Source organism: Temnothorax longispinosus, chromosome 4, assembly GCF_030848805.1.
Source record: "Temnothorax longispinosus isolate EJ_2023e chromosome 4, Tlon_JGU_v1, whole genome shotgun sequence".
Classification (NCBI taxonomy): domain Eukaryota; kingdom Metazoa; phylum Arthropoda; class Insecta; order Hymenoptera; family Formicidae; genus Temnothorax; species Temnothorax longispinosus.
In genome coordinates, this window is record NC_092361.1 from 14,447,982 (window position 1) to 14,460,645 (window position 12,664).

General features: G+C 41.9%; 1 protein-coding gene across 3 annotated transcripts; it reads right to left on the minus strand.

Annotated features, from left to right (window-relative positions):
• Positions 1 to 254: 254 nt before the first annotated feature.
• LOC139812033 (uncharacterized) lies at positions 255 to 10,574 on the minus strand. 3 transcript variants are annotated; one of them, XM_071776653.1, is made up of 7 exons: positions 10,512 to 10,574; positions 9,046 to 9,285; positions 7,467 to 7,728; positions 6,458 to 6,740; positions 5,655 to 5,843; positions 5,281 to 5,399; positions 255 to 5,199 (listed from the first exon to the last, which is right to left on the minus strand). In XM_071776653.1, the coding sequence occupies exons 2-7, from the start codon at positions 9,109 to 9,111 to the stop codon at positions 3,818 to 3,820; spliced, it is 2,301 nt and encodes a 766-aa protein (XP_071632754.1). In that variant the 5' UTR covers positions 9,112 to 9,285; positions 10,512 to 10,574; the 3' UTR covers positions 255 to 3,817. The 3 variants fall into 3 exon arrangements, with proteins under 3 accessions (XP_071632754.1, XP_071632755.1, XP_071632753.1); XM_071776654.1 differs by having other exon boundaries at positions 7,467 to 7,695; positions 10,188 to 10,559; XM_071776652.1 differs by having other exon boundaries at positions 10,188 to 10,559.
• Between the last annotated feature and the right edge of the window lie 2,090 nt (positions 10,575 to 12,664).

Sequence of the window (12,664 nt, forward strand, 5' to 3'; positions counted from 1 at the left end):
CTGATCTTTATGATATGTTTAGTTCTCTTTAATTTTTCTATATAATTGCTTTTCCAAAACACTTATCTTAAGTGTGCGTGGTTCAAAAGTTTATTTTAAGACAATTAATTAATATGTTATAATGGTTACCGTAATTATATTGTAAAGTTAATAATCTGAAAGTATTAAATACGTAGTAGTATCCTTATCCTCATTGTTCTTTGGAGCTAAAATTAAAATCGACATGCGGGATAACTCTCGCGGAAAAACATAAACAGTCTATAAGAAATCTGTTTTATTTATTGTAACAATAACATTAGCGGATTACAAATTTGTACATCCGCGTAGATCGTGATTTCGCGCGTAGATCCCCTAACTTCGAAACGGATCCGATCGATCCCGAAATAAATGTCGCCGAAAGCGATATACACGTAACGAGGATGCAGAAGGTTGCTAAATGGTACCAATGAGGGGGAAGTTGTGGCATGCCATTAACACCAATTGTGGTTTCATCAATTTTCATCTGCGCGGCTTTTGGACGCGGTACCCGGGCAGCAAAGGTGTCAGGCGTGACGCTCGGCAAAGCGACGATTTTCGGTCAGCCACGTTTACCAGCTGCGCTCCATGACATATCAAGGACGGGCCACGACCATTTCGTGAGCGGACGCACGGTACAGTCAATAATTACCATGCAGCTTCGTGTGGTCTCGAACGTTAGCTTATACAGCGCGAAGACTGGCTCCGACCGAACTGCGTGTTATTGAAGCACATATATGGCACGTGCATGCACACACCGTGTACATTTTTGTAGCGTATAAAATCGGTAATTTGTTGCCAATAACCGACATCAGTCACTTACTATCAATATCAATTAACCAATATTAATTTACTAACGACAACCGACAAATATGCGAAACTATATTACAGGCACTGTAATGAGAGAATGATTGTAATGTATTACATTGCAATCGTAGAAATAACTTATTATGTTGGCGCTATGAGGGCGGATCTATATAACATCACGCGCGCGATTCAAAGTGTCAATTAGTAATCCCGCGAGTAACGTTGGCTTAAGCACTGATTAACGTATACACGTATACACGTCGAAGAATTTTCGAGTTGCCGTCCCGGTCGCATCGCAATATTCCACTAGTTAGCTTCCAATGATAAACAACAAACAACCTTCGCACGTTGCCGCGTTACTCCTCGGCGTCAAAGACGACGGTAATTGCGCCCCCCTGCGCAATATACGTTACTTACGTATCTCTTAATTAATTCGTGCCACGACCCGCTCGGGAATTATTTTCACATCGCCAAACGCGCGCGTCTTCATCGTCCTCTCGTCCCTCTTTCTCTGAAGAAGCCTCGCCATCCTCTTCTTCCTCCCTCGTTCTTGCTTCCGTCGGAGTTTAAGCGAAACTTGCCGCCGAAGGAAGCTTATCTAATAGTCACGGCCGCCTCCGCACGTAAATTAGATAATATCGAACACCCGATAACTAATTAGCAACTCCACGACGCTTATATATCTTTATACCTGACAATATATCTTTACTTGACAATCAGATAGCAACAATATCGTCAATCATAAACGATCATATTTCGTATATCTCGCATTAAAAGTTTTTGGATATTAGCCCAGTCAATAGAGCCCGAAAAAGCCGCTGAAATGGAATTAATTCCGGGAAGCAATTTTTTTTTCTTTGACTGTTTTAGAGGGTCATGGGTAGTCTAAAACCGGATTTTCGGGATTCTAACCCTGGAGCGTTAGCCGCCATTTTGATTAGAAGGTTGATTTTGTAAATATCTCGCTTATTTTCAACTTTAGAGTGAAATGGGTAATAACCAAACTTGTAGAAAATTTAATACTCTACAATTTTGGTCCTTATCATTTTTCACCTAGGATCGATATTTTGGGTCTTAGACTCGAAAGTGGGGGGTAAAATTTTATTATTTTTTTTTAATTTTTTAGATAAATGCGCCATAAACTCTACCCCCGTGGTGATGTGGAAAAGATGTTTTTCATTATACCAAGTAAATTCAAAAAATAATAAAATTTCACCCCCCACTTTCAAGTCTAAGACCCAAAATATCGATCCTAGGTGAAAAATGATAAAGACCAAAATTGTAGAGTATTAAATTTTCTACAAGTTTGATTATTACCACTTTTACTCTAAAGCTGAAAATAAGCAAGATATTTATAAAATCATCCTTTTAATCAAAATGGCGGCTAACGTTCCAGGGTTAGAATCCCGAAAATCCGGTTTTAGACTATTCATAACCCTCCGAAACAGTAAAAAAAAAATTGCTTCCCGGAATTAATTCCATTTAAATGTCTTTATTGACTGGGCTATATTAAATTCATCGCTTTTGTTTTTGTTATTTTGCTTTAAAAATAATGGAATACGATGTGATATTTCTGTAAATGATCGCAGGATCGTGCGACATTGGTATTGTACGATTTATTCAAACGTCGTGTCTCTGCGAAAACATTTATTTCTATATACTGTTTTTGGGCAATTTGCATCGAACAAAATTGCAACAGTTTATCACTTAGAGTATATTAACGTGATATTAACCTTTTAATAAGAAAAATAAAATAACATATTAAGGTGATCCTAAAGCTGTAATCCTAATCGGTTTTTTTCTTAGCACTAATCTTTTAATTGGTTTTATAGAAATACAAAATTCTTGTCTAGAATTAAAGTACGCATCAAAATCTAGGTCATGGTGGTCGAATTTATATCGAAAACGAAAAAAAATTAATATTTTTGTTATACGTGACGACCACCACATATAAATTCGACCACCAGACCTAGACCTAGATTTTGATGCGTACTTTAATTCTAGACAAGAATTTTGCATTTCTATAAAGCCAATTAAAAGATTAGTGCTAAGAAAAAAACTGAAAAAAAACCGGTTAGGATCATGGCTTTAGGATCACCTTAAAACAACAAATACTATCGAAGATGATATGCCTTTAATGCATACTAATGCACAAATCGTTTATGTATATTTCACATTTCGTCATATTTCGCATCTTTCAAAATTTGTTACGTTTACAATAGCCAAGTAGTACATGATGTCTAATATCACAAAGCATGTATAAATAACTCAATTAACTCATATTCCGCGGCCATGTTTTCCTCCGCATGCCGCACTCGAAGAAATATTCAGCGTGTCAACAGAAATTTATAATTAAAAAGTAGAGCTGTTAGTGAAACGCGCGTAAACTCGCGTCGTGTCTAAACAATAAAAATTTTCACCGTTTCCCACGGTCGAACGCTAATGGCCGCTGCCACATTCTCGCACAGTGCAGCTCTTCCGAGACGTCGCGCTAATTTTATCCCGTTACGCTTGGTGAAGCAAACGACACGTGGCAATATAAGTGTCTCTTGAAACTAATGAAGTATAATGTATGTAACGTGACGTCTCCATCCATACAGCCGTTCTGTTATAACGTTATTCTCTCTCGCGACAGCTTTATACCTCGTACACATCGTATATCGTAATGTCTTATATCAATACACGTTCCGAAGGAACTCTCGGCAATCTCTGATTGAAGCAAATATCAACGGGTATCAACATTGCAAAATGTTGCACGAACGGCAAATGTGTGCGCTCCGCGTCTCAAATACCTTCCACGGAGCTTTCAATTAACTCGCGTTGAATCTTGTCGAAAAAAGTCTCACGTACGTCGTGTAATCCCAGCCAAACATGTACCTTCAAGTTTATCGACAGCGATCGATTGGTTCCGCGTTTAGAGCTGGTTGCACGATTGATATATATTCAACTTCCGTCGACCTCGAGGAAAATCCGGATAAATTCTTCAGTTTGTATCTCAGTTGCTCACGGATCGGCTACCGCTTCCAGTGGAATCTTGCCTAACGACGTTCACCCTCATCGGCAAGATGATTCCCTGGGCGATGCCGTAGTGCTCGTACGCGTCTTTTCCGTAAGCCACGTTCACCTCCTCGGCCCGTTTGCTCACGCTCGACGACGAACTCGCCGGCGAGGCGGCCGAGGACGCGATACCCTGTAACGTGTTGAAACTCTGCATTGCCAAGTGAGAAGCGGCCGTGATTTGCGTCGCGATTGGCGGCGAGCCCTCGACTCGGCCAGGAAGAGCGCTGCTCGGAAGCTGAGGCTCGGCCAGAGACGCGTTGCTCATTACCGGCGCCGCGGGTGCTCTATCAGTTCGCGCGACCGGTGGAGCGATTGATCTCGCCGCCGCTCGCGAAGTCGATAACGTAGCAACGGATGGATTGTCCGCACGAGCCGTTCCCGAATGCGGGGTGACGGACGTCAGCTTCGCTGACGCGCGCGGCGGTAACGGCGGCTCCTCCGTTTCCGGTGTCCGCAAAACCGTCGCGGACTGCGTCCTCCTCGCCAAATCCGCCCGAGTCTCGGCCGGATTTCGCGCGTCCGAAAACGGCGCCGTGCGAGCGCGATTCTTTCTCACCGGGATTTGCGGGCTCATCGGAGCAGCTCTACCTCCGCTATCCGGGATAGCGCTCGACGCGGTTTTCGATCCCGATTGTTTGACCGGGACAGCGGCAACCGGATGTGCGGAAAGCGGCGACGCGTCTCGAGAATTGTTAGCGCTGGGCGCAGACGATGATGGAAGATTGCTCGAGAAATTATTCGTCATCGGCGGTACGTCGGTGACGGCGTTCGCCGAATTTGCGAAAAGATCGTGATTATTTCCGTTTTTTACGGCGGCGAGCTTCGGATCGCCGTTGGGAAAGCTGGCGAAGTGTGCGATCGTTTCTCGCTCCTCGGCCACTTGAGGAGCGAAAGGTATTTTCCTTTCGACTGGCTTTACGGGTACTCTGTTTTTCGAGACGACGCGACCCGTAGCAGCTCTGCTGCCTCTTCTCTTTCTAGGATTGTTCGTCGCGGCTCTCGGACGCATTTCCGGGAAATGTCTGCCTCTCATGGTGATCGATTCCATCTCCTCGCTTCCGTTCCCGTCTTCATCGTCCCGGTCTTCATCTTCATAAAACTCCGAGTCTTCGTAAATATCCGACTCGTCCTCCTCGTTCTCCTCGACGATCGCGCTAGCCTGTATCCATTCCCTGATACGATCCTTCTTCTTCGAACGATCCACCGTTGTCTCGATTCCGTACGTCGTGAGAGTGCGGAGAAGTTGATTTTTCTCTTCCAAGGAACTATGAAAGCTGTACATGGACGGGCAAAGCTCGTCCCTCTCGTCGGCGCCGCCTGCAAATATAAAAAGGAAATGTCGCTAAGATATCGTGACGTATCGCCGATACTATCGCCGATGCAAAATGTGCAACTGACCGTTCAACGCTTTTTCGGCCCCGAGTTTCGCTAGCCATCTGTCTTCTTGATATTTATTTACTTCGAACACGCTGACCGGTCGCTTTTCAGCTTTCGGATCCAATAGCCTCTTGAACATCCTTTAAGAAATGTCAAAGTATGTAGCAAGCAGATTAGTGTTTTTTTTTTATTGATTATAAGTACGTAATTGAATTCTTATTAAAATTCCTAAAGTTCCGTTCGTCATGAATAGTATTTTTGACAATTTGAAATAAACAAACGCTAACGCATACAAGGAGTAAATATCAACTAATTATATCGTATTAGGTGTATACGTGTTGCACGCCGACGTGGCGCTTAATTTCGCATTCTCGGTTTTCCGAGTGGAGGCCCACCTCTGTGCCCGCGAGCTGATCAACTGAAATAATTTCGGTTTCTTGGCGATGTTGAGCGTCGCGTTGTGCCAGTTTTGATATCTGGTGTAGCGCGGATCATCCATCGCCGCCTTCTGCCACGGCAGGCATCCGGTCAGGCAGACAAATAGGACAATGCCGAATTGCCAGACGTCGTGCGATGTGCGAGCTCTGAAAGTCGTTGCCGTTAAAATGTATATCCTCGGCGACCGTGGCCGAACATCTACATCTCGAGTATCATTCATACGCACCCAGTCGCGTTTTTGATATGACCAAAATTTTGAATACGTGTTAAGTAAATAAAATTTAGAAACTTCAGAAGAAATTACGGGAGAAAGTAGGATATAATTGAATTATTCGCAATAATTATGAATAACGACACAAAATGTTCTCGATATATTCATATTTAACAGTACACGGGAAAAAATAATGTATCAACAGCATCATCAGTGTAATCGAGATAAAATCTATTGATGCAACATCAATATTAATGAACAAAAAACATCAGATAGTTTTTTTAATAATTTAAATATTTGGCCCAATAATATTCAATTGAATTAACTATTTAGGTTCGTAGCAGCCCATGACGTCGACGTTTAAATGCAACAACTTCTTTTTTTTTTTAATTAAACAGCTGTACGTCGTAATGCTTCCGGAAATAAAATCCGTCAATACCAATTCCTACCTTTTTCTTCTCTCAACTTTCTGTGCGCATAAATATCACGTGACAACGATAAAAATGTGTAGCATACACAAGATCAATCACAGCATATGTATATAATTACTTGTACGTCTCGTCAGTCTCGATCTGCAATACCTCAGGCGGCGAGTACGGCAGCCACTCGTTGTGCCTTCGCACGACGGTGTTCACCCGCCTGGTCTCGCCGAAGTCGCAGAGCTTGATACGCGAAAAGTCACTGCGGAACACGAGTATATTGTCGAGCTTGATGTCGCGATGCACCAGGTCGCGGCTGTGTATGTGATGCACCGCAGCGGCGAGTTGCCTGGCCACCCTCTTCGCGTGCAGCTCGCCCAGCCCCGTCTCCGTCACGTTTGACGTGAGATCGCCTGAAAGTCAGTGACCACCAAGATATATTCTCGTAACAATGCAATGGCAATGCGCGAATGTCATGTTCTTTGCTCACGTAAATGACATCGCGTCTCAGAAAATATTTTCAGCTATTGCTCAATCTCGTTGCATTGCAAAAGAAATATGTAAAATTACACGAACAATAAATACAAAATTCATACGATTTTATGTATAATTTTTACACTCGTTCATTTAGTTTTATATACTTTTTTACAAGACAGTATGTATTGCAGTGTAAAAGCCAATGAACTTGTTCTGTTTTGAAAAAAAAAATTAATGTTTAGTTATTAAACTATGATAAAAATATATATATTTATAAATATATTCATAAATAATTTAATGAATTAAATTAAAATATTTTTTTAGATAATATTTATACAGATTTAATTGTACCAAAACCATATTTCTTATTTTTTCATCAAAAATGGACTTAATTGATTTTCTTTTTGAGTTTATATGTTCTTTTTTCAATAATTCAATAAATTTCCTACAATATTATTATTACACGCTCACAAAATAAAACAAACGTTACAACTTATTTGAATTAAAATGTTGCTCCACGCGAATTTACTCAGATAAGAAAGTATATTGCAGAGCGGAGTTAGAATTCGGAATTAAAGAGTTAACGAACGCGCCTGATGTAAGGCGCATAAAAAGTCGGCGCGCACGTGCACAGGCGAGCGTCGTAAAAGAAAATCTCTCACCGAGCGGGGCGTATTCCTGACTAAAAACGTAGAAACCGGCTGTCTCGAACGCCACGTCGTAGGTGGTTATAATGTTTCGGTGCGCCGACAGATGTAACCCATAATGAAATTCCCGAAAGAAGTCCGAGATGCCGGTGTACGCCTTCGGCAGGGCCTTGAGCACCATCTCGGTCTGCGTGCTGCGATGCTCGGTCAGCAGGATCTTGCCGAACCATCCCTCGCCGACGATCTGCAGGATGTCGAACTCGTCGATCAGATTCACCTGTCCCAGAGAATAGTTAGCACTCGACGCGCTGCCGCACATGACGCGGCCGGTGATCGATCGTGAGTCACACGTCGCTGCTTTTCGAGCCGCGAATGACGGATGAAGTTAGCCCGGGCATTCGCCAGCAGTCGGCTCGTAATGACACGTTCACAAACTCGGGAGAGTCCCGGTCCTCGGGACAAAGAGCGGCAGCGTGAACGCACACACGCGGTGTCACGAGGGAAATGCAATCCCGATGGGAGACGTAGGAGACTAGGGATCCCGCGAGCACGACGACGATGCGTTATCCGGCTGCACGCTGAATACACCCGACACTCGTACGCCCGACGCCGAATCTCTACGCAACGTCTATTTTTACCCCAACGCACGCTTCGAACGCACATTTTCATCCCGATGCGAACTCGACACACAAGACGATCTCTTTTTAACACCGTCTCATTGAACCACGTATCTTATTGCAACCGAGCATCACATCTTTTCGACCAGATGGACGAAAATTGAATAAAAGCTGCGAATTTTTGCTCAAGAAAATGAAATTACTTTTTATTTTGATTATTTGATGTAATAGAAAATTTTTTGTGTGTCGGTACAAAGTAATTAAATGGAATATTGCGACATCTTGATTTGTTTAGCCTTATAAATTAGGCTATAGATTAATTAAACTGACAACAATAATTAAAGTTAACTGAGAGAGATTCAATTGATTCTGGAATTTTATAAATAATATTAATTTTCTATTTTAATATATACGCATAAAATAAATAATATATTTCTATTATCGGAATGTAAGGAACGTTTTCTATATGAAATAGATGTTTACGCGTGCTTCAATTAAAATATTTCCGATCAGATGAATCTCGAATTCCATTTAGATTCTGTGTCATCAAGAATGTAATCACAGCGAAGCTATGAGTCTGTGTGATTCAGTGTTGTGTGACGAGATACAAAGTCACGAAGCGCGCTCCAACGACGACGGCGACGACGAGTCACGGTCGCAAACATCGTCGTCGTCACGGACCCTCTGTTAGGGAAACATTGGTGCAATGCCAGGCAGGAGAATGGCCGTTAGTCGAGCGAGCATAATGAAATGCTGCTCGTTCGCGAATCCTATTTCGGGATCTCAATGTCTCGAAAACTGGAAAAGCTCGTCCGCTCGCTCCGTCGCCCGCCGTTGTTTAGGCTTTATTCTCGAGGGAAGCGCGAGGGACATTTTAGGGAAATGCCACACGGCTGACAAAGGAAAATCCAATTGTGGACCGGTTTTCGCAGAGAAGAGGAACTAACAGGAGAAACGGGAAAGAATGGCGGCGTTACCTTCTCGAGCTCGAACTCCCGTATTCTGTGAATGGACCCACCGATCGCCTTCTTCATTCCGCTCATCTCTTCGATAATCCGCAGCGCTTTTTTTTTATCACCGAGAAATAGGTTTTATGGTTCGACGCGCGGACTCAATTGCGGCGGCTAGACGTTACATCCCGTCGCTCATAAATCTCGCAGTATCATCGGTCATCGTCCCCCGATGTGTCTCGAAAAAATATCCCACTCTTCGGACTTCTGCAAAACGTTTGATCGACATATAAGAATAACGTTGTGAAACTCGATGAAAGGAGCAGACTAATAGAGATAATTGTGTTAAGGAGAATATTCGCTGTACGAATTACGCTCGTCGACACGTGCACGATAACAAGATGAATTAGGATTCCAATCCAGTGGTGCGAGGTGAGAAGTGGGACGCGATGAAAATCAAACGATGGATATATTCTACTGCCGTAAAATGAGGGTCTAACGACGCGACATTTCATTTCCGACGGGAGACCGTTAACGGCCTGAAATCGCAATTCTGCGAGTGTGCGCCAGTCGGTGCACGTATTTTTGTGCCGTGTACAATTGTTGCGCAAGACGCTGGGCGAGAGTGGCGGCAAATTTCACGAGGAATGCCACGCGTTATATACATATGATTTGGCAGATCGCACCCATCGACAATAGATACAAGAGCGTATCCGAAACATTTCTAGCAATTGGAAAGCATACGTGCGATCCTCCTGATGACGTAAAGGCGTTGTAACGTTCGTGAATAATGAATCGGTCGAGCGATATTTCCGGGTTTTCCCGTTACTTTTCATCCGTCCAATAAAAATAAACGTGCACGTGTCTCTCCTCTTCGTTTCGTCGCAAGTATATATCGCGTTATGCACGAGAATTACGATGTTATAAAATTTAAGAGACGTTCGTGAGTATTTGATTTTGAAAAAGCAGCAATCTAATTAAATCCGTTTTAGCCGGTCATTTTTCCTCGACAAGTGCAATTCTTGTTGCCGGACCGTCGTAGAAGCGGGGTCCTCTCTCCGTTCCTCCTCGCAAAAAGTGCTTTCGTACGAAAATCGAGAAAACATCCGCAAGCATCCAATAAATGCATTTTATTCATATCCCATTCGTATCGGCGAACGCGAACTTACGGTTGATGGACCTCGCGAATCCGGTCGCCCCGTCGTTATTTATGTAAGCGCCGTTGACGAGTTCACGGAAACGCGAGCACGCACATCACGGGGGGCTGTCCATGCAAATTTACGGATCGCGTGCACCTCCCCGCTTTCGTAATCCGTCCGCACGCCGGGATTCGAGGAAGCACACTTCGGAGGCACGAAGGGGCACAATTAACACCACCGAGAAAGCGCGCGTCTCCGTCTCCGCGGGTGAAATCTGGAGAACGTTGAGAGATAAAGTCGACGGTATCCTTCTCTCTCTCCCTCGCGAGTCGCGCAAGTCAAGCGGCCACGCACCTCGAATGATCTCACGACTGGTCTGCCGTGTTCGGTGCACTGTTTGCCTGTGTCTGCAGTATTTATAAAACGCTAACCGGAAAGCGCGGCTGGCAAGCTGATCTTGGCGTCTTGCCTTCTTGCCCGCGCACCCATCGCCTCTTCCTAAGGGCGCGCACCATATTGCGATCATTGGTGAACCCTAAACTCCATCCCAACGGGATCTGGACCGGATCGCAGCAACAGATTACACTTTAAGTAATTAATTATATTTTATTTTGGACGATCGTAATTTAAATACGGAAAAAAAGATTAGTTACTGTAGCAAATTTAGTGACACCTAAAATTTTTTTGCAGCAAGAGCTATAATTCAGCAATAGTAGCATAATCTTTTACTCTCATTGCAAAAAAATGTTAGCTGTCCCTATTTTACAACTAAATTTACTATAGTAGCTAATTTTTTTTCCGTGTTAATAATAAAAAAAACTCGCTTAATCGAAGTTAGCCTTAAGCGATCTGCTAAGGTTTGTGGCTTCTAGTAGATTTTATAGCTTACAAGATGTTTATATTGGATAGTAATATAAATGTTGAAATGTGTGGTTCTTTTGTGATGAGCTAATGCGAAACCTTATAAGTTGTGACTTGCAATGTGTTTTATTTATATGCGAAAGTAATCGTACATGTATGCGTGAGGTCGAAGGATGAAATAAAAGTACAGGAAGTTATTTTTCGCACAGTCAGTCAAGGAATCTACTTTATTCCTATAAAATGTGTAACGTCTGATAACAATAACGCATTGGTAATTTTAATAAAAGATTTCTACGTTTCATACTTATTACCAATAAATACTCTATCAACTTATTTTTATTATTTCGGTGATTCTAACGCACAAAAGATTTTACTATTTTTCGCACACGATAAAAAATATAATAAATACCATGTAATATATTTCGCGCGCAAAAAAAATTGTCATATATCGTTCACACATAATTCTTGTATATCATTGGTCTATTTAGTTTTTATTGCATATACATATGACACGAATTTACAAGCTAACGATAAAATTAAATATTCATCACGTTGCCCGAAACATCTATAACGTTGCGTAACTCCAAAATCAACATGGCCGGATTTGTATAATATTCATCGATCGGTAAATCTGGTTTCGCCGAGTACACCTATCACATTTCATCAGGAAAGTACCTCTAGAATATTTTTTAATGGACATAGTTTAACAGTAAAACTAATTTTCGAAAATCTTATGGATTTATTATATAAAAATCATTTTTAAAATTATTTGTGAGAATACTTTAATATTTTAATTTTATTTAGGTACGGTACGGGATTCACATAAAAGATTAGATACGTAAACATTTCAAGACTTTACGAAAAAACATTTTTGTTGCATATTTAGACCGCATCAAATGTATTCACACGCCACCATATTGAATACCATCCTACGACATCCCGCGGGAACTTGCAGAACGTCATCAATATAGGGATTAACCGACCGAGAACGCTATGATAACATTGTATTTTAGTTACGGCTCTTACGTTTTCTTTCATTTTTTAAACTAATGATCAACTGTGTTCGCGACTTTACAGCAAATCTCAATCTTCAACAAAAATTCTAATAGCATACTTATATATGTAATTAAATATGTATAACATTTGTTTAATAAGATTAGCACAAAAATTCACAAAATCAGCTAACAATTTGTTTAAAAAAAAAATCACCGTACAGTAACGCCCTCTCGACGAATATTGCAGCTATAGTGAGAACCTGGTACGGATGATATTATATTATTTGAATAAAGTACCGATTATATTATATGTCAAATAAAAATAGTGAAAAACATGCGAAAAATTCTTGAAGATTATCGGCATGATTCAGGGCCGACCATTCCCTTGACGTATACTCATTCAAAGCCGAAATACTTGTTGCAAAGTTTGATAAATATACGTGAGAGCTAGAGGAGAAGAATCATTTTAATCGCGCTTTCCTATTTAATTGCGCTTTTTTTTACATCAAAATATACACTCATAGGAAATATTCAAATATTCTAATTCGATTCTAGTTCCGCGGGACATAGAAAGGCAGGGGGCTTCCACGGGGTACTCCATATCTGAAAATTAGGCACGAGGTCGGCAGGGGGGTGGAGCGTGCAACTATG